The sequence below is a fragment of the Accipiter gentilis genome, chromosome 7, assembly GCF_929443795.1.
Source record: "Accipiter gentilis chromosome 7, bAccGen1.1, whole genome shotgun sequence".
Classification (NCBI taxonomy): domain Eukaryota; kingdom Metazoa; phylum Chordata; class Aves; order Accipitriformes; family Accipitridae; genus Astur; species Astur gentilis.
Window position 1 is genome coordinate 16,652,020 of NC_064886.1, and position 17,997 is coordinate 16,670,016.

A 17,997-nucleotide genomic window follows, 5' to 3' on the forward strand; every position below is an offset into this window, starting at 1 on the left:
CAGATCCTTGAAGGACTTGTCCCTGTAGAGGGGGTAACAGCTGAAGGATGAGATAAGATGAAGGCATTTCCAGCAAGGAAAACAAGGCCAGGAAGATTCTTCTGAAAACACAGGACCAATTTCCCTTTTTAAATAATTCAGCTAAGTCCAAGAGAACAACGTGCCCCACAGAATTAGAAAGGATTTGAAAGAGAAAGAAAGCATTCGGTGCAAAAGAGCTGGGGGGGGGGGGGGGGGGGGGGCTGTTCCCCACGAAGGTGCAGCACAAAAATAGATGTAAATCTGCAAAGGCTGTCACGTTGAAGTAAATCTGAAGTAACTCTATTGTCTTCAACGGGGTTACTTTGGGCTTACACCAGCGTGACTAAGATTAGCATATCAGCTTGGGTGTGCTCGTTAAGATAAGCGTTTGCTCAGGAAAGTCAAGTGTTGAAGCTGCATTTTGCAACGGGCAAGTGCCCGCGTTTCAGGTAGACACTGTCTGCATCCTCTTATCTCCTTCCTACCACCAGATCTAAGGTGTGCTGAGACTGCAAGTCCTTTGCTTTATCACCCTTACGAACCTGAACTCTGCTCTGGCCCCACCACGGTAATAAGCTGTTATGAATATTGTATAACTGTTGGCAGGAGGAATCCGACATGCATAGCAGGAGCAATTCACACAGGGAAGGGAGGGGAGGAGGAAAGAGGTTGACACAGCCATCCCTGCAAATTAAAGTAGAAGTAAATAAAGTAATTAAATAATATTCAATCAGAGATGCAAACTGAACAGAGGGAAAGGCCCACACAGCCCATCTCCCTTGCAAATGCAATCCAATTTATGACCAGAACCTCATTTAATTGTTTGCGGCAAAGCCATAGCTACATGTAGAATAAAATAATAGCAGAAGTGTGAAATGAAATAGCAAGATGCTCCTGAAAGAGTAGTCTAACTTCTCCATCCAAAAGGATTTAAAAATATTTGCAAGGGGAGAGCCAGGTAGCTGAAGCTGCAACAACCTGTGAGGGAGATAACAGCTGCAGGTGTGATTTTGGTATCGTTCGCCCTGTTTTAGGGCTGGGGAACCGGCCATTCCCCAGAGGGGGAGCGCACCCCTCACACCGGCTGCCTCACACCAAGCTCCCGCCGCCTCACCTGCCGAGGCGACGGTAACCCCCGAGCGGGTACCGTGAGGAGGCAGCACTGACAGAAGCCGGACCCCAGCCACTGCCTCCCACCATCGGCAAACGACCAAACGGCCTGCTGGTCCAGCTCACGACCAGGTTTCGACGGACCGAGGCGAGGCCGGGCTGGGCCGGACCCTGTGACAGCCGCAAGAGCGGGAAGAGGTAGCGCCGCACTATTTCACCTTCCGTGAGCGGAAGGACTCCGCGCGCGCGGGACGGTCGCAGTGCCTTTCTCCCACCCCGCTCTTCCCGCCTGGCCTATAAAGGGTTTCCGGTGAGCCGCGTCGCGCTCGTAGTATCCATGCGCCGGCCGAGCTCGCTGAGGAGACGGCGGCCATTTTGTTCAGTGCTGGGTCTCTGCTGAGACCGGCAGTCGAGGGGGGGGCGGGGGGGGGGCAGAGAGTGAGGGAAGAAGGAGAGCGAGGAGGAAGGGGAAAAACGAGACAGAACGAGGAGACAAGTCGGGCCGGCCGAGCAGCGAGCGGAGGGAGGGGAGCCGCGGGGAGGGGTCCGCCCGGCCGCTGAGAGGCGATGGCGGATATAGACAAGCTCAACATCGACAGCATCATCCAACGGCTGCTGGAGGGTGAGGGTCGGGGAAGGCACGGGGCGGGTGGCTGTGGGGTGGGTGGCGGCCGGGCCGCTGCCCGGGAGTCCGCCCGTGCGACGCCTCCGTAGTCCCACCTCAGCCACCGCCGCGGGTGATGTACGGCGTCCTGCTCGCCCGGTGGGGTTGGGGGGACCAAAATGGAGGGGCGCCGAGGCGCTTTGTCTTCCTGGGGCTCGCCTCCGCCGCCGCCCCGGGCGGCTCTGCTCTTCAGCCCCAACTTTTCCCTCAGCCCTTGTGTTAGCGAGCTGTTCTGTCTTCTGATCCCCTTTGCGCTCCCGGTGCAGTGTTGGGACCAGCCGGCTGCCCCCCTTCTCCTGCCCTGCAGCTCTAAGGAGATGTTTAATTTAGTATTGTTTTCGTAGGAAAGTATTTAGAAAAACCCTGGGTTATTCTGTTGCCTTCCACACACGCACATGGGGTCTGTGCTTGGCTGGGTGGGTAGTCGTGGGGCTCTGAAAACAAGACCTAGCGTGTTTAAAGAGTCTGTTGAGACAGCTTTTCAGAAAGTCGGGAGGAGACTTGCATGGGTTTCAGGAAGTCGTGGTTTTAGCTTTGATTAGCTGCTTGCGTTAATGCTACCATAGGACTGTGGCTCTTAATTCGTAACGTATGGGGGCTTTTTAGGTGTGAATAGAGGGTTGGGTTTTGGTGTTTCAGACAGTCTGTGGAAGGGCTTACTGTCTTGTATTCTTAGTGCTTTGGGTTAAAAAGAGTTGCATGAGAGGTTCTAAATTAAAGGAAAACCTGGAAGTTGCAGGGGATACTCTTCAGCATCATCCTTTCGGTTGCAGGGGTCAGCACTGGACTAGAATTGTCAACTCATGTTTCTTAGTGCAAAAGGGTGAGAAGTAGCCAATAACAAATCTTCTTCCAGGCATGAAAGAAAATCATGATTGTTCAGAGAAGGAAGCTAGGCTGATCCAGCCTCATTTCATATGTGTCAGGGCAGGCATCTCATCTGGACTTACGCTTGAAGAGCTTGGTCAGGGATTTAACTTTTTTCTATTTGGCACAAAGTCATCTGAGATGCTGCTGAGACAAATGGTGAAGAAATATCTTTCAGCTATATTACACCCTTTCCTTGTAAGATTTTGCTTGTGTAATAGCTTGGATAGCAAAAGGTCAGGCAGAGGAACAATAGTGCTACTATAGAAATTATTTGGAGTTAAAAATCCTATAGATGTATTACGGGATTATTGAACTAGAATAAGTAAAAATAAATAGGGCTTTTCCTCTGATCCGTTTTGGGTTTTGCCTGTTACCAATTTAAACTGCCCTGGTTTAAATTATTTAAAGGCTTCCCTTCATAAATTTAGACCAAGGTTTTCCTGAAACTCCAGTAGTATAATTTGTAGATGTCAGGTCCTGTATGTCATATGTTTGGTGATATATTAATTCATGCTCAATTTTACTGCGGGTGTTAGTTACAATTCTTACTTGATTTCCCCTAGTGTAAATACTGTAATTTTCTCAAAGTGTAAGTTCTCAATATCAAAAACATGGAATAAGGTAATCCTAGAAAGAGATCTGAATGATTTTGAATCATTTATCTTGTTTAAAGTTTCAAAAAGTAGCAAGATGTACTATGTCAATATGTTATGTTCTTACCCAGCTTATATCAATATTATATGTTTGGAGGAGATAAGAGTTTGTAAATCAGGCTTCAGAAGGTTTACTGACAAGATCTTTTGAGATGGTTCATGCAACTAAAGATGTTACCTGAGGTTGCATCAGCTGCCAGAACTGAAATTATTTTTTTTTCCTTTATTGACATTTCAGCTGGGATTTTGGATTCTTTGAGGCAATAATTGTCTTTCAATATTTAAAACAATTACCAGTGTTAGTTATCTATGCTGGTCTTTTGTTGTTGTTGTTGTTGCTTATTGTATGTCTATTATAAACATCTTTGCCAGACAGAGTAATGATTGACCTTTGTGGCAGTCTGTCATTTTTATACTTTTATCCCAGAAAGGGCAAAATGATACTGCATTTTAGCAAACATGGCATTTTTGATAGAATGCTAAATTGTGTGAAATACTGTGCAAATGGCATTCTCTTTGGTTGTTTAAAATTTACTTGACTGATCCTTTCCCTGAAATAATATATTAAGTTCTGGCTAGGTAGGTGACCGGACTGAACTTCCAAGGTGGAGATCTGCATAGTATTAAATGGAGGGGGGAGGAAATACCTGAAGTATGTGTAAGGATTCTCATCCTATTTACGTTTGGAGCAAACAAGAAATTCTTTTTCAGCGTGGTTCTGGTAGAACAACTGCATAATGTTAGTTATACAAAGTCTGGTGTGCTGGTACTAGAACTCTGTTTCAAGTGATACCCTTTTCAGACAAGGTTGTGCACAGATTAAAGTCATACTCAAGCATGAAAACACTGCAAAACCTGTTTTAATAATCAGCTTACAAACTGAGTTGCCCAAATCCTTGTGCAAGCTTTAATTTTTAGAGCAATTTGATATTTCATTACAGCTGTCTTTAAACTGTATACTTAGATATTTTTGTAACTTTAGGTGATTTTGCTAGTAAAAGGCAAAGGACATGACCGGGGGCATTATCCCTTCCTTTTTAAAGGTAACAGGCCCAAGTATTAAGGAGATACTTGATGAAATAAATCAATGCAAAAATACAGTTAAGCAGGTATTTGAGTTTTATAATATGCCTTAGCATTGCACTGTTGGAAGAGACCAAGAGAGCTATGCCAGTAGTGAACCTAGTCTAATGGTTGAGGTAAAGTGAAGTGGTTAAAGGGTGAATAATAAATTACTCTCACTTTTGTTCTTAATATAGGGTATTAATAATGTATTTGTGAGGAGGTTTTACTTGCTTTCTGTCCTGACTTCTCTGATCAAATGACATTATTCTTACTTTTCCCCCAAATAGTTGATATTCTCCCATCCACATTAGGCTAGTTAGCTGAAATTATTAGTTTGTTCTGTAAAAGGCCTGGAAGTATATATTTAGCTTTTCATTCTAAGGTAAATATTTGAGGAGTGTTTCTTGCTCCAAATATTTATAGTACAGAGCCATTTGGCATTGGAATGTCACAAAAACCCCACTTTTCAGTAACTTTGTTCCCAACTTTGGAAAGCCATTCAATGAAAAGATTGAACATACTGATCCTTTTTTACTGTAATTGAATTTATATTTGTTACTGTCTTTACTAATGATGGTTGTGTTCTGCTAGGAACAATTACATTAATACAGGTTGTCTAATTTAGTCACTTTTAGTAACTGTACTAAAAACAGCTTGCACAAGAATAAGGCTTCTAATGTATAGTAAATTACAGCATCCTGCACCTAAGTATTGAAATGTTTTTCCTGAGTGTCCTTGATAGTAGATAAAGGCTCAAACATTTATGGAACTAACTTCACTGAGGAATAAGAAGGGGCAAATATGAGAGCAAGTTACCCTCCTTGTAGGAGCAGTATTGTAGGCGGTAACTTCATGGTTCTGAGCTTGCAGCTGTGTGTGTCTGCTAAGTCAAAACTGCCAGTAGGCACAAAGATGCTAGAAAAGCTCCATGTAAGTTGAAAAATCAGTGGCATCTGTATAGTCATGGAAAGGGTTCTAGGAAATGGCGGAATTCCTGCTCAGCTCCAGGTAAAGAATGAGCGACAAAATCTTGAGATTCCCTGAGTGTGAGCATGGTTTTCTTTCCGTGTCATGTCAGATGGTGTTCCTGTAACTTGAGCCCCTTATCCATTTCCTTCATCTAGTGTGATAGTAGCTTTTCACAGATAAGTAGGGTCTGGTTTGAAAATGGAGCTCATAATAATGTATCTAGAAAACAAGATTGAAATATATTAGTCTTACCATGGTAACAATAAATAACAGGGTAAAATAGCACAATTTCAACATATGTAAGGGGAACTCAAGTTGAAATACATTTCTGAAAATCTTTTCTGTGCTGCAGCCTTTGCAAACGCTATTAAGGGAAAACTACGTAATGAATGGAGGCTACTTTGGATAAAGCCATGTGAGGGTAGAATGGTGGTAGCCATTCTGAAAGCTGCAATACTGGTTAGTGCACTAAAATCAGCAAAAAGACTCTAAATCCTCAAACTTTACTGTTTATACACCCACAGATTTCTATTCCCAGTAAAGCCTGTTGTATAGCTGTCAAGGAGATATTCTCTCTAATTTGTTTTAAATGGGAAAAGAGGATCATCCCGTTATTTAAAATAGTTGAGCCGAAGAGTATGGATAAACTTTTGCTGACAACAGAGAAAATGCAGTTCTCTGATTTTTTTCACCTTTCTGCTAAATACAGCATTGATTGGGTCTGAAGCGTTGCTTGCTGTTTAGCTTCATATACTGCGGTAAGTGTCTGTCTGATTCTCACAGATGTTAAACTGAAATGTGGTCAGATTTCACTTGATGAGTTGGGATACTGTGATAAAGTTTCTAATAGACAAGCAGCACTTCTTGACCTCAAACCATATAATTTTCCATAGTTTGTATAACTTGATGTTAATTGTTTCCTGCTGTGTTGCAGCAGTTTCTAATAATGGCAAATAGGAGCTCTGCATTTGGAAGATGAGAATTAGATTCCTATTGCTGCTGTGGATTCAAATGAGTCAGTGAAATTCTGTGTGTGTTGCCCAGTCAGTGAAGTGGAGGAATTTGTCATCTGAATATCTGTGATCGGCGTGAGTACCTGTTGCTCTCTCCAGTGTGGAAGTATGTTACAAGATGAAAATTTTGCAGCCATGCAGAATCTTCTGTTTGATAATGCTGCTGTGAACTTTTGTCATACTAAAAAGTAGCTAGAACTTTTTCTTTTAGAGGCTTGGGCACTGAGGAGTTGCTTTTCAGTTTCAGTTTTGAATTTGAAATGATCTGATCAAAGTTGGTAGTGCCTGCAGTAAAGTAAAACCTTTTTTACATCAACCACTTTCAAGTTATTTATTCCCTTTGTGCCTGTGGTGTAGAACTGAATGTGTAACTGTCATCAGGAACTGCCGAAAACAAGATTAAAAACAACCTGCAGTATTTTTGGAAGTGTCTCTAGGATTGCAGACTTCTTAACGTAAAATATGGTAAAACTGAGAGACTTGTTTAATAAGCCAAAAATGAACTGACCTGCTGATAGACTATTTTCTTTAAAATGTTTTCTGGGTGAGAACTTGATTCTAGCACTTCAGTTGATGGCATTTCAGCTGCTTTTAATGTAATACTGAAGGAAAATGAGATGTTTGGATCACTGAAACTTCTAATATTTTTTAAATTTTCTACTATTTTTTAATATTTTCCTAAGTATCCATCCCTTTCATATTAACCTTGAATGAGGTAGTGTACTCAGTTTTATAATAACATTTGCCTTCATTAAAGGATTTTGTGGCACCAAACTGAATATTGGAAAATGCTAGTGATGGGATGTGGTGTAGAAGTGTGTTGTACTCTACATGCATGTGGTCTTCTGACTGTTGTACATTCTAGGCCCCACAGTTATTGACCCATTTATCCTTCACAAAGAAATGTATAAAAGTTATCCTAGATGTGAAGCAGTGTTTTATCTCCTGGCAGCTGCAGCTACAGCTATGCTTTGGACTAGCTCTGCTTCCACCAAAATGACAGGGGTGCCATTAAGTTTTTGCTCTTCCTTCCTTTTACTTCATTTTCCCCCTCTGCTGGGCAGCTGTCATACTGCACTCACCTCTACATTTTCATTTTAGAGTTGGTATCTGTTGTTACTTTCCATCAGTTTTCCTCCTTGTCTTGGAAGGCAACGTTAATTTTAATAGTTGGAATCTATGTTCAGGTCAATGCCTCTGCAGGGGTCATCCAGGCTCCAGGGACGGATCTTTTCTGTAGTCTTTTCCATCCACTGGAGAGCTTATTTTTCCAAAACTTCTCATACTTGTACAGTGGAGAAGATTTTACTTGTTAGAAGACTGCCCAGACTGGACATTGAAATTCAAGCTCTCGAAAAATGATGTTTAAGAACACAAGCATCTCTGCGTAAAAGAGGATGGGAATACATTACTGTCCGGAAATAGTGCAGCAGTATGTTGAGACAAGACATAAATAAAATATTATTTGAAATGGGCTGAGTTTTTTTTCCTCAACTGATTAATCTTTAGCTTGTTCTGCTGTCAGTTCCAGACTGTCATTTCTGAGAGGTTATTTTTTATGCATTGAAAGAACAAATGTCCCTGTACAGTACTATTGAGCTGCACTTTTGACTTTATGACCAAGCTGCCAATTAGTATCGTACTGTCTGATTTCTACAAGCTGCCTTATTTTGGTCTGAAGCAGAGAAAAAAACCTGTAAACACAACATATATTTCATAGTATATTACTTTTGCCTTTCTTAGTGGGACTGACTAAAAAGACTCAGAGAAACCTTTTAAGAAGTCATTCAGACTGAACATCCTGCGTTTCCTTGCCAGCTCTTTCATTGTGGATGAGAAAATCCTTGCACTAAAAATACAGATTTCTCAAAGCAATATGCACTTCTGCATATTTGATGCTTCTGAAGCCAAAAATATTTCTTTCCCCCCCAGCTTTTCAGGTTATATAGATCAATATTACAAGAAATGCAACACTTGTTTCTTCTGTGCTGATTCCATGTTGGGCGAAAGTGGTCAAAATGTGATTGGCAGGCAGCATGCTACAGAACTGAACCAACTTGTCCTGTTCTTCTTTCATCCTTTTGGTATCTGCGCTAGTGAGCTTGTGAACTGCAACAAAACATCATTTTATCTTGTCAAGGTTTTCTACAAACAGATGACTAAAACTGCGTGAAGATTATAATGGTTCAATAAAATGTGTTAGAGAAACGGGAAACTTGTATCCGAAATAGTCAGTTTCCAGATTTTCATTTAATCTTGAGCAAAAACGAATGCATATGCTTTATTCATGAGCTTTAGTGACTCAGAGCATTACATAGTCTGTATAATATTTTATACTTTTTAATTTATGGATGTGAGATACAGGGTTTGGTTTTAGCAATTTTTAACAAGACCAAATCATGGAAAGTTAGATTTTTGGCTTCTCCGAAAAATAAATACAAGTGTATTGTATTATCTCAAAACCAAAGGTGAATTGTACAGTTTAAGAGTAGGGGAAAATATAACATTTATAATTCAGCCAGCTGATCACTTTATTCTATAAATTTCTCTTACTTATCACTTCTGGATATTTGGCATTTTGAGTAACTTGCTCGTTGCTCAGGAGTGTTTGGAAAATTACTGTACGGATGAAAAAATTCACTGTGTGGATGAAAAGCCTCATGCATGATAAACTGCTGTGACAAAGATTTAACTTTCATTTATATGCTTCATTACTTCGAATATTTTAACGGAAGACATGAAGTTTAGTGGTAATTCCAGTGTTGCCATGTAATGCCCGTGTTGAGTGATAATACATAGCAGTGAATAATAAAGGAGCATGTATTACTTGAAAGATAACATTATTAAAGTAATGACTTTTGACCTACAATTACCTTAATGTCACTGTCAGTATACATTGTAATTTGAGCTAAAGTTTAATTTTGAAGCTTGTTTGACGAAAGGTTGTGTGGTTTAGGGTATTGCCAATGATTCTATAGGGCAGCCTGTGCCCCCATGACGAGGGTCTCTGTGATGGGGGTCAGTATGCAGGCTAGAATTGTTTCGGTGTTAATATTTTAAGTGCTGGTAGAGATTGGGGTCCAGTGACGCTTGATTCTGTGGATGGATAGTACACAACCAGTATTTTATTCTTAGTCTAGATAAGACGCATGCTGACTGAACAGTGTTTTCTACTTTTGATCAGAGACTTGCATAAAAGCAGGAATCTTCTTTTTAATGAGAAATTGTAATCCCTTTGGAACACAACTGCTTTTGTTCTTGTTCTTCCTAAAACAGGCGCTCCCTCCCCGGTCTTTTCTACTGCAGTTCTCACTTCTTGACTTGATATAGTGCAGGGCCCACAGTGAGAGTAGAGAGACCTGTGTCTTCTGTAGCTTCCAGATTTCTCACTCAGAAGTTAAACAGTATCAAGGGAATTAGTCTGAAACGGTATCTAAAAAATTATTTATGAATTCAGGAAGATAATATTGCATTGGCTCTTGTGTTTGAAAGGGTTCAGGGCTTGTTCCTTGCTTTTTTTTTTTTCTTTTTTCAACTAAAGACTAAGCTTTTTTGGATAGAGCATAGATTCTTCAGTCTCAATGCCATACAAGTTGTACACAGTAAGTCACCTAATGGGGCAATGTTACCAGTGTAGTGATTTTGATTCTGGAGGTATTGTCAGAGTGTTTCCAGGCATCTGAGGCTAAAGTTCTAAGGTCATTTGGCTTTGTGGCTAAACCAATGAGTTATGTTGTAGAAGATGACTGCTCTTATTCCATAATCTTACTGGTATTTGCTACAGGGTTTTTGCTTCAGCCTTATCAATGCTCCATGTTGTCACTGGTTTTGACACCAAATAAAAATATAATAAGCTTCACCAGTAATGGCATAATCACAATTTTTTATTTAGCCTTATCCTAACCCTGATAAATGCTGTTGCATGCAATTTAGTCATAGTTACAGCATTGCTGCCATAGAAATGTCCTTTGTATTTCTGGGCAACAGAAATGGTGCGGGGGGCGAGTAGATAAATGGAGGGAAAGCTGTACTGGTGGCTCTAGAAACGTTTTCCAGGCCAAGCTGGTGTCCGTGTTGTCCAGACGAGGAAAGAAACATTTGATGGATGTTAAAGGGAACCAATTATTGTGAATTGTTGCAGTGGGGGAAATTGAAGCAGTAATGGGGTGGAGGGAAGTGGTCTGAGGCTGGGAGATAGATCTCTCACTAGCTTGTCTTTTACTGTGCCCAAAGGCAATGATAAGGAGAGCTGTTTTGTCATTGTGATCCAAAAATGTTTGCTTACATATGGTTCTGACCTTCCAATCATATGCTTATTTTTCCTCCATGTTTGCTAACTGCAGTGTAGAATGGGGCACTACAGTATTTATTGGTACTGTAGTCTTGTTTGTTTAGGTACTGTCTTGGGTAAGGTTATATGATAGTTTAGGGAAGCTTGCATGTTTGAACTACGATGTGGATGATTAAATGGGAGACTTCCTTTTCTCAAGCTCAGACAGCTTTCCAGAGAACAAGTATATAACTGCTTCATTTAAAAAAATAAAAAATACAGAGTCACATTGTCCAAGATGGGTTTTATAACTAAATAGAACTAAACTGATGCTATTTAAAATGTGACATTTAACGGGGGAAGTGTTGAGCCATGAATTCTGTTAAATGAAAGTAACAAACAACTGAAATGGAACACACTACCCTTTCTCTGGTAACAGGGCAGTGCAGTTTCACCTCAGCAGACTGATATTACCCTGTTATCTTCTCATTCTGTATTACAGTGGCATTTAGTCAGGCTCTTAAAATAACACTAGGGATATTGTGGATTTTGATAACTGACTTCTGACTCCTCCTGACAGTGCGAGGATCAAAACCAGGCAAAAATGTCCAACTTCAAGAGAATGAAATTAGAGGACTGTGCTTGAAATCCAGAGAAATCTTTCTGAGTCAGCCTATTCTACTAGAACTTGAAGCTCCACTGAAAATATGTGGTGAGTACCATGATTTTGATTTGATGCTGGGGGGGTGTCAGGTAAATGCTGACCTTAAGCAGAGAACAAATACCAGATGCTACTTTTACTTATTAACAGTGGAACTAATAAATGATTGTAGCAAATGGGAAAATAAAACCCTGCTGGATGCTTAGGGCAGAGGAGTGGACAGGCAATAACAAACATGGGAATTAGCGTGAGGAGCAAAGTAATCCAAACCTAAACAGTAACTGGTCCAGTTTCACCAGGTCCCTCGGGGAAGGGATTCACATGAAGTTGTGGAAAGTTTTTGTACCAGTGAAATAATGTTTGGCCCAGTGATGACTGAACAAGGGGAAACAAAGAACCATAGTATTTTATTGTACCTGCTACTCAGAGCTGAACAATGGTTTGACAGTATTTTAAAATCCTGCTGAAAACTTCAATTTCTGTACTGTTTCTTGGAATTACTTTCTAGTTTGGTTTCACCATACTTGTACACAGTGGTGGTCATTTTGCACACACGTACATGTCTAGTTATGCTAAAAGAATGAAAAATGTCAAAATAAAAGCCTCAATAAATGCGTTTTTAAAAGCTTCCAGCAAACAGTATTTTATCCTACTCTAATGCTGAGGATTTACTTCAAATTGAAGTAGCTTTTTCAATATTTATAACATTGGTAGTCTAAAATCATGATTTAACATTCTGCTTGTCAGAAACAAAACCATGATTTAAACCAAAGGCAGAAATACCAATTTCATTTTTGATGCAACTTCGCTGCTAGAATTTGAATTACTGAATATTTCAATAAAACACCAGAGATGGTACAAAGGAAAGCAAATTTCCCACATGGTTGGTTTTCCATCAGTATTACCAATGCTGTGTGGAAATACCAAGAATGAGGTAAAGGTTCCTGATCTTGCAGCCACTAGTCAAGTAAAGGATTTAACTGGATGTCAGACTTTCATTGAACACACACAGTTGGTTTCTTGGAATCTCGATTTTGTTTTTAAATAGCTACATACTTCATCTTAATGCAGTTAGCCATTGCATTACATAGATGTCAGACTTCAGAATGTGATAATTTTATACACATTAAGATAAAACTGTGATTTTTAAGTATGTTGAAGGCAGTATCTAACTACAGGCTTTTCTTTCTGAAGCGTCATTCATTTGTTCTTTCTCTAGAATCAAAGAATGTAGCAAGGGGTCACTTACATGTCATTTCTGAATACTCTTTACAGGTGACATCCACGGACAGTACTATGACTTGCTTCGACTCTTTGAATATGGAGGTTTTCCACCAGAAAGCAACTACCTGTTCCTTGGTGATTATGTTGACAGAGGAAAACAATCTTTAGAAACAATTTGTCTTCTATTGGCCTACAAAATTAAATACCCAGAGAATTTTTTCCTTCTCAGAGGGAACCATGAATGTGCCAGCATCAACAGAATTTATGGGTTTTATGATGAATGTAAGTAATACAGATGTGTGCATCTTTGGCTTGGGAAAGCAGGGTAGGAGGTGCTAGCGTTGCAGTGTTAGATGATTCTTTCCTAATGTGCAGTTCCCATTGCACATATCAGGGAGGCCCTTGGCCTATTTTGCGAAGGGAAATGTGTCCTTCCCCTAAACCTATTGGAGTCCTATACTCACAGTACAAAGCAGCATGCAAGTGGGCAATTGTAATTATTGGCCCCTATGTTAACTAACAGTTCTCACTGGTACATATCATTAAAGTTCTTAAGATAAGGTCATCTACTGAGAGATGAGAGAATTTTACTTGATGTGCTTTACAAAAGTTCACCTCTGTTTCTTTCATCTGATGGATGATGATGATGTATACTTGTGTTACAACTTGGAGAATGGGCTGGTTTTTACTGTGGTTATGTTACAGTGCTTGCAATCTACTTCATATTAAGACCTGTAACTTTGTAATGTTAAAAAAAAAAAAAAAAAAACTTCTCCCTTCTCTGGATGCAGCCCTGCTGTATTGTGTGCTGTTGCTTTGGCCAAAACCAGTATTACCTTTCATAAACGGGGCAAAGCGTGTGTGAAGCCTTCAGTGTGGTATGTGCTTGGATTGAGCGCCAGGTACTTGCTCTTTCAGTAGGTGGCTTCAGCTGCAGAAGTTGTTAACTTGAACTACTATGTCAACCTTTTAACGAAGAAATGTGCTTGTGTTTGGCATCATGAGCACTCCTTTTGAACAAGCGCAATGTTGCTATGCAGTTAATGCACCAGCTCTGTCAGTGCAGAGTGCATTAAGGTCTGTTGTGACGGAGACTACGTAGACCTTACCCTAACATAACAAGTAGTTTTGCTGTGAAGTAGAAGTGTACGTTCGTGTTTCAAAGGATGTGACTTAATAAATCCAGATAATGTAGAGGAGATTAAACCATTAATTGTGCACTGAAGAATTCTTATAACTTGTGTTGTGGGACATACTTGGCTTGTAGCTTACAAGATGTACTCTCCATGTCTTGTTCTGCCTCGGTGAGGAAACAAAGATGTGTGGTATTTCAGAGTTGACTCCTCAGAGATTAATCACAGGCTTAGTCACATATCGCAAATATGTTCAGGGTTCGTATCTGTTGGGAGAGTCCCTTTGAAAGTAAAACTGTAGCAGTTTCATTTTCAGTCCTGTTTCTTTGCCTAGAGAGACTGTGTGGTAAAGCACGAGTAGAATTTTAAAGAGAATCTGCTTTCCAAGAATTGCTGTCTTCCACTGAAGAAAACGGCAAATGGCAAGATTTTCTGAAATGGATCAAATTCTCCAAGGGATAATTTTCCAAAGCAAAGTTGGGACTGGAGAGTCTGGCTGCCAACAGTGGAATGTCGTTCTGTTGAACAGACTTGTGCTATCCTCAGAACCGCTTCAGAGGGCTTTGCCACGCTGAAAGAGACCTTTGCAACTTTCTTATAAGCAATAAAGTATGTCAGTGGGTATCAGAGAATATAAATTGTGTATAGGCTTTAATGCTAACTTTTTGCAAGTCTTAGTAAACGTAAGGCAGCCATGTTAGGTTGGTTGTAGCTGTGTTAGAAAAGCATATTGACTGTTTTTTCTCCAAAATGTCTTCTAGGTAAGAGAAGATATAATATTAAGCTGTGGAAAACCTTCACAGACTGTTTTAACTGTTTACCAATTGCAGCTATTGTGGATGAGAAAATATTCTGCTGTCATGGGGGTAAGTAACAGTTCCTTATTTGATACTTGAGAAACTGTAATATTCTAGTATCAGTCATGGCAATTTTATCTTTACGTTGCTGAAGCTTCAAAACTTGAGGGATTTTTCTCTGCCTTGGTTCATGTGTTGAGGTAAGGTTGAGCTTGGTTAGTGTCAGTTTTGTGAATCACTGAGCTGGTAGTTTTGTAACTTCAGACACAATGATCTGCTTTTCCTTTTATACCAAAAGGCATATTTAATAGCCTCTCTAAGTAAAGAATCCTTGTAGGTTTTTTTTAGACTTACATGACTAGGAGTTTTATGTACGTTCTGAAAACACACGTTTTCATAGAATCATAAAATGGTTTGTCTTGAAAGACACTTTTAAAGATCATTTAGTAGAATCCCCCCTGCCATGGGCAGGGACATCTTTCACTAGATCAGGTTGCTCAAAGCCCTGTCCAACCTGGTTTGGAGTTTCATTTGTAGAAATTGGCTGTGTTGCATGAAGTGATACCTGCTTCATACAACTTTTCAAAGTAATAAAATACATATTGCACCTTAAATGTTTTATCGCTTGCAAGTAATTACAGTTGCCCAGGGAGACATATCAGTGAAAAATGGTATGAGGTCTGTTTGATATTGTACTTCATCTTACTAGGTCTGATCATTAAAATAAACATACCCTGTGATTTCTGGTATTAATGCCTCTTTTACTTAGCAGCTTTTTTAACAGACACTTGCAAAATATTACAGTGAGATTATTGTAATCCTGTAAAATGTGGAAATGGCTTTCCTTATCTTGCTTCCAGTAAATCTTCTAGAAAGTGACTTGTCCTCTGTTACAAAAGCTTTAAAACAAATGCTGGATTAAAAAAAAAAGTCAGTTAATATTGCCTTTGAACTATGTAAAATTGCAGTGGTGAATCAGTTTAAATACAAATTATTTTTGTCTTGAATTAATACTTTGGTCTTGCAGAGCAAAGTTGGACTAAAATGTGAACTGTACGTGTCTTAACGCTGAACAGGTTTGTCACCAGACCTTCAGTCAATGGAACAGATAAGACGAATTATGCGCCCCACTGATGTACCAGATCAAGGTCTACTTTGTGATCTCTTGTGGTCTGACCCTGACAAGGATGTCTTGGGATGGGGTGAAAATGACAGAGGAGTGTCTTTCACATTTGGTGCTGAAGTGGTTGCTAAGTTTCTCCATAAACATGATTTGGATCTCATATGTAGAGCTCATCAGGTATTTTAATTTTGAACTTTAAACCATAGAATAATATAGGTTCAGAGGGACCTGAGGTAGTCATCTGGTCCAACCCTATGCACAGGTACTCAACACAGGACAAACCAGTGTAAGCCTCAGTTGCTGAGGATCTTGTCCAGCCAAATTTTAAATATCTGCAAAGATCGAGATTCCACTCTCTGAACAACTTGTCCCAATGTTTAACAACCCTTGTAATGAATGTTTTTTTCTTAATACATATAAACCGTGGCTCTTATTCCTGAACAAGATTGTCTTGAACCTAGCAGAATCCTGTTTTTCTCCTTGCTGATGGACTCTGCTGCTGAACTGGATCCTGCAATGGTCTTCCTGTTTTGGTGTAAAAGTTTGGAACTCATGCTCCTTGGATGTAGCCAGTTTTTAGCTGCTGGCTCTGTTAAAGCTGCTTTGTGCCTTGGCAGGAAGAAGTTGTCCAGTCTAATATTTCTGCTTTTCTCTCTAAAGGTTGTTGAAGATGGATATGAATTTTTTGCAAAAAGGCAATTGGTAACTCTCTTTTCTGCCCCAAATTACTGTGGAGAATTTGATAATGCGGGTGCCATGATGAGTGTGGATGAAACTCTAATGTGCTCTTTTCAGGTATGGTATCTGAAGATTGTACCTCCTAGTTAGCGTAGTCACACTTTGAATTTGCTCTATTTTGAATTGATACTTCACTGTTACAAAACCATAATGCTTGTTTCAAATAGATCTTTGCAAGTACCGTGTGTAGACAGGGATGTGTTTGAACACATGTCTTCAGAAATGTGATAAACCCTTGCCGGTGAGAGTAGATGAACTATTTTACCCTGGAATTAAATCATCCAAGCAAAGCTATCAGCTGTTAGCCTGTTTCCATGAGCATGGGCTCTGCGATCAGCTGCTCCAAGCCCCGTCATAGCTCTGAGTAGGAAACACATTTAATTGTTGGCACATTTGACTTGTCCAGATGACCTGTAGAATGCCTTGACTAGTGACTTAATTGTTTGATTGTAAGAAAGCTAAAACTTTTTGCTGAATGACTGAACTATCTTTTCAGATTTTGAAACCTGCAGAGAAAAAGAAGCCCAATTCCAGCAGACCTGTAACGCCTCCCAGGGGTATGATCACAAAACAAGCAAAGAAATAGTCACTTTGGCACTGCCTTGTTGGGACTTGTATTATAGTATATAACCTCCATTTTTAAAACTGTAATGTGTACTGTTCAGCTTGCTCAAAATAGATAATGTGTTTGTGGTTTTCCTTTTGATTTGATGAATGGCATTTGCTGGTTGTAACAGCGAATGAAAGACTTTTCTCCCTCCCAGGAAAAGAGTTTTAAACTTTCCTTTCGTTGGTGTTACAGCTGTACACTCCACAGCATCTTATCCTGTCATTATGGGTAATTGTACAACTGACTTTCTGAATCTGTACAATGAGTAGTGTAAATGCTTGTTTTCTTCTTTAGGATCTAAAGAGGGCACTAGTGTGCTGTGAGAGTAGAAATTTGTTACTGTCAGAAATTGCATACTGTTTATACAAACCACTGTGAACTTTTTTTACGGTAAATTTTGTTTTAAAGGGATTGCTTTTCTTTTAATGTCTTGTCATGTACATGTTAGTTTTATTGCTGTCAACATTAGAAATAACCTTCAACCTTGCCAGCATCACTGGTATGATGTATATTTAATTCAGACACACATCCCTCTCCGTATACTTCAAATGACAATTAAAGCCATTATTTTAAGCGTTTGTGTCTCTTTCCTGAAGCCAAAGTTCGCTTAGAAAACTGTTTGTGCACGACCCACCACACTGAGTTGGCAGGGCTTTCCATTCACGCCTTCCTCTTGGAGATAAAAGGAAGTCCTGACTTGAAATAGCAAGTAGAAATGCTGTGCTGTTTATTCTATTCATGGTCAAAGTAAACACATTTTTGTACAGTTTCCGTATGTTCGATCAAGTGGACCGTTTTGCAGCGGCATCAGCCCTGTGGCAGCCCATGTCAGAAGGCTGGGAGTTACGGAAATGGTTCTAGATCTGCCTGAATGGTTCTGTGCGTTTTAGCCTAAAGACTTTGTTCTACAAAGAAGCCTAGAAAATAGCTTGATAAGCCAACCAGAGGTGTTGATCTTGATCACAGGTTTATATAAATCTCTCACAGAATCTTGTTTTTTAAAAACTGTTAATCTTTTTTGAACAGATAACAGTGTACAATACCATGTAGTGAAAATCACTTATTAAATGAAGAAA

At 39.9% G+C, this 17,997-nt stretch overlaps 1 protein-coding gene across 1 annotated transcript; it reads left to right on the forward strand.

The window, feature by feature from the left end:
• The first annotated feature begins 1,528 nt into the window (after positions 1-1,528).
• PPP1CC (protein phosphatase 1 catalytic subunit gamma) lies at positions 1,529-17,997 on the forward strand. The gene is made up of 7 exons (XM_049805704.1): positions 1,529-1,753; positions 11,216-11,347; positions 12,572-12,802; positions 14,415-14,519; positions 15,527-15,750; positions 16,234-16,368; positions 16,808-17,997. Exons 1-7 carry the CDS (start codon positions 1,699-1,701, stop codon positions 16,895-16,897), a joined length of 972 nt encoding a protein of 323 aa, XP_049661661.1. The 5' UTR covers positions 1,529-1,698; the 3' UTR covers positions 16,898-17,997.

Coding starts and splice junctions, on each gene's coding strand:
- PPP1CC (XM_049805704.1), top strand. CDS start 1,699: ATGGCGGATATAGACAAGCTCAACATCGACAGCATCATCCAACGGCTG. Junction 1,754..11,215: donor CATCCAACGGCTGCTGGAGG/GTGAGGGTCGGG, acceptor TCCTCCTGACAG/TGCGAGGATCAAAACCAGGC. Junction 15,751..16,233: donor TCATATGTAGAGCTCATCAG/GTATTTTAATTT, acceptor TTCTCTCTAAAG/GTTGTTGAAGATGGATATGA.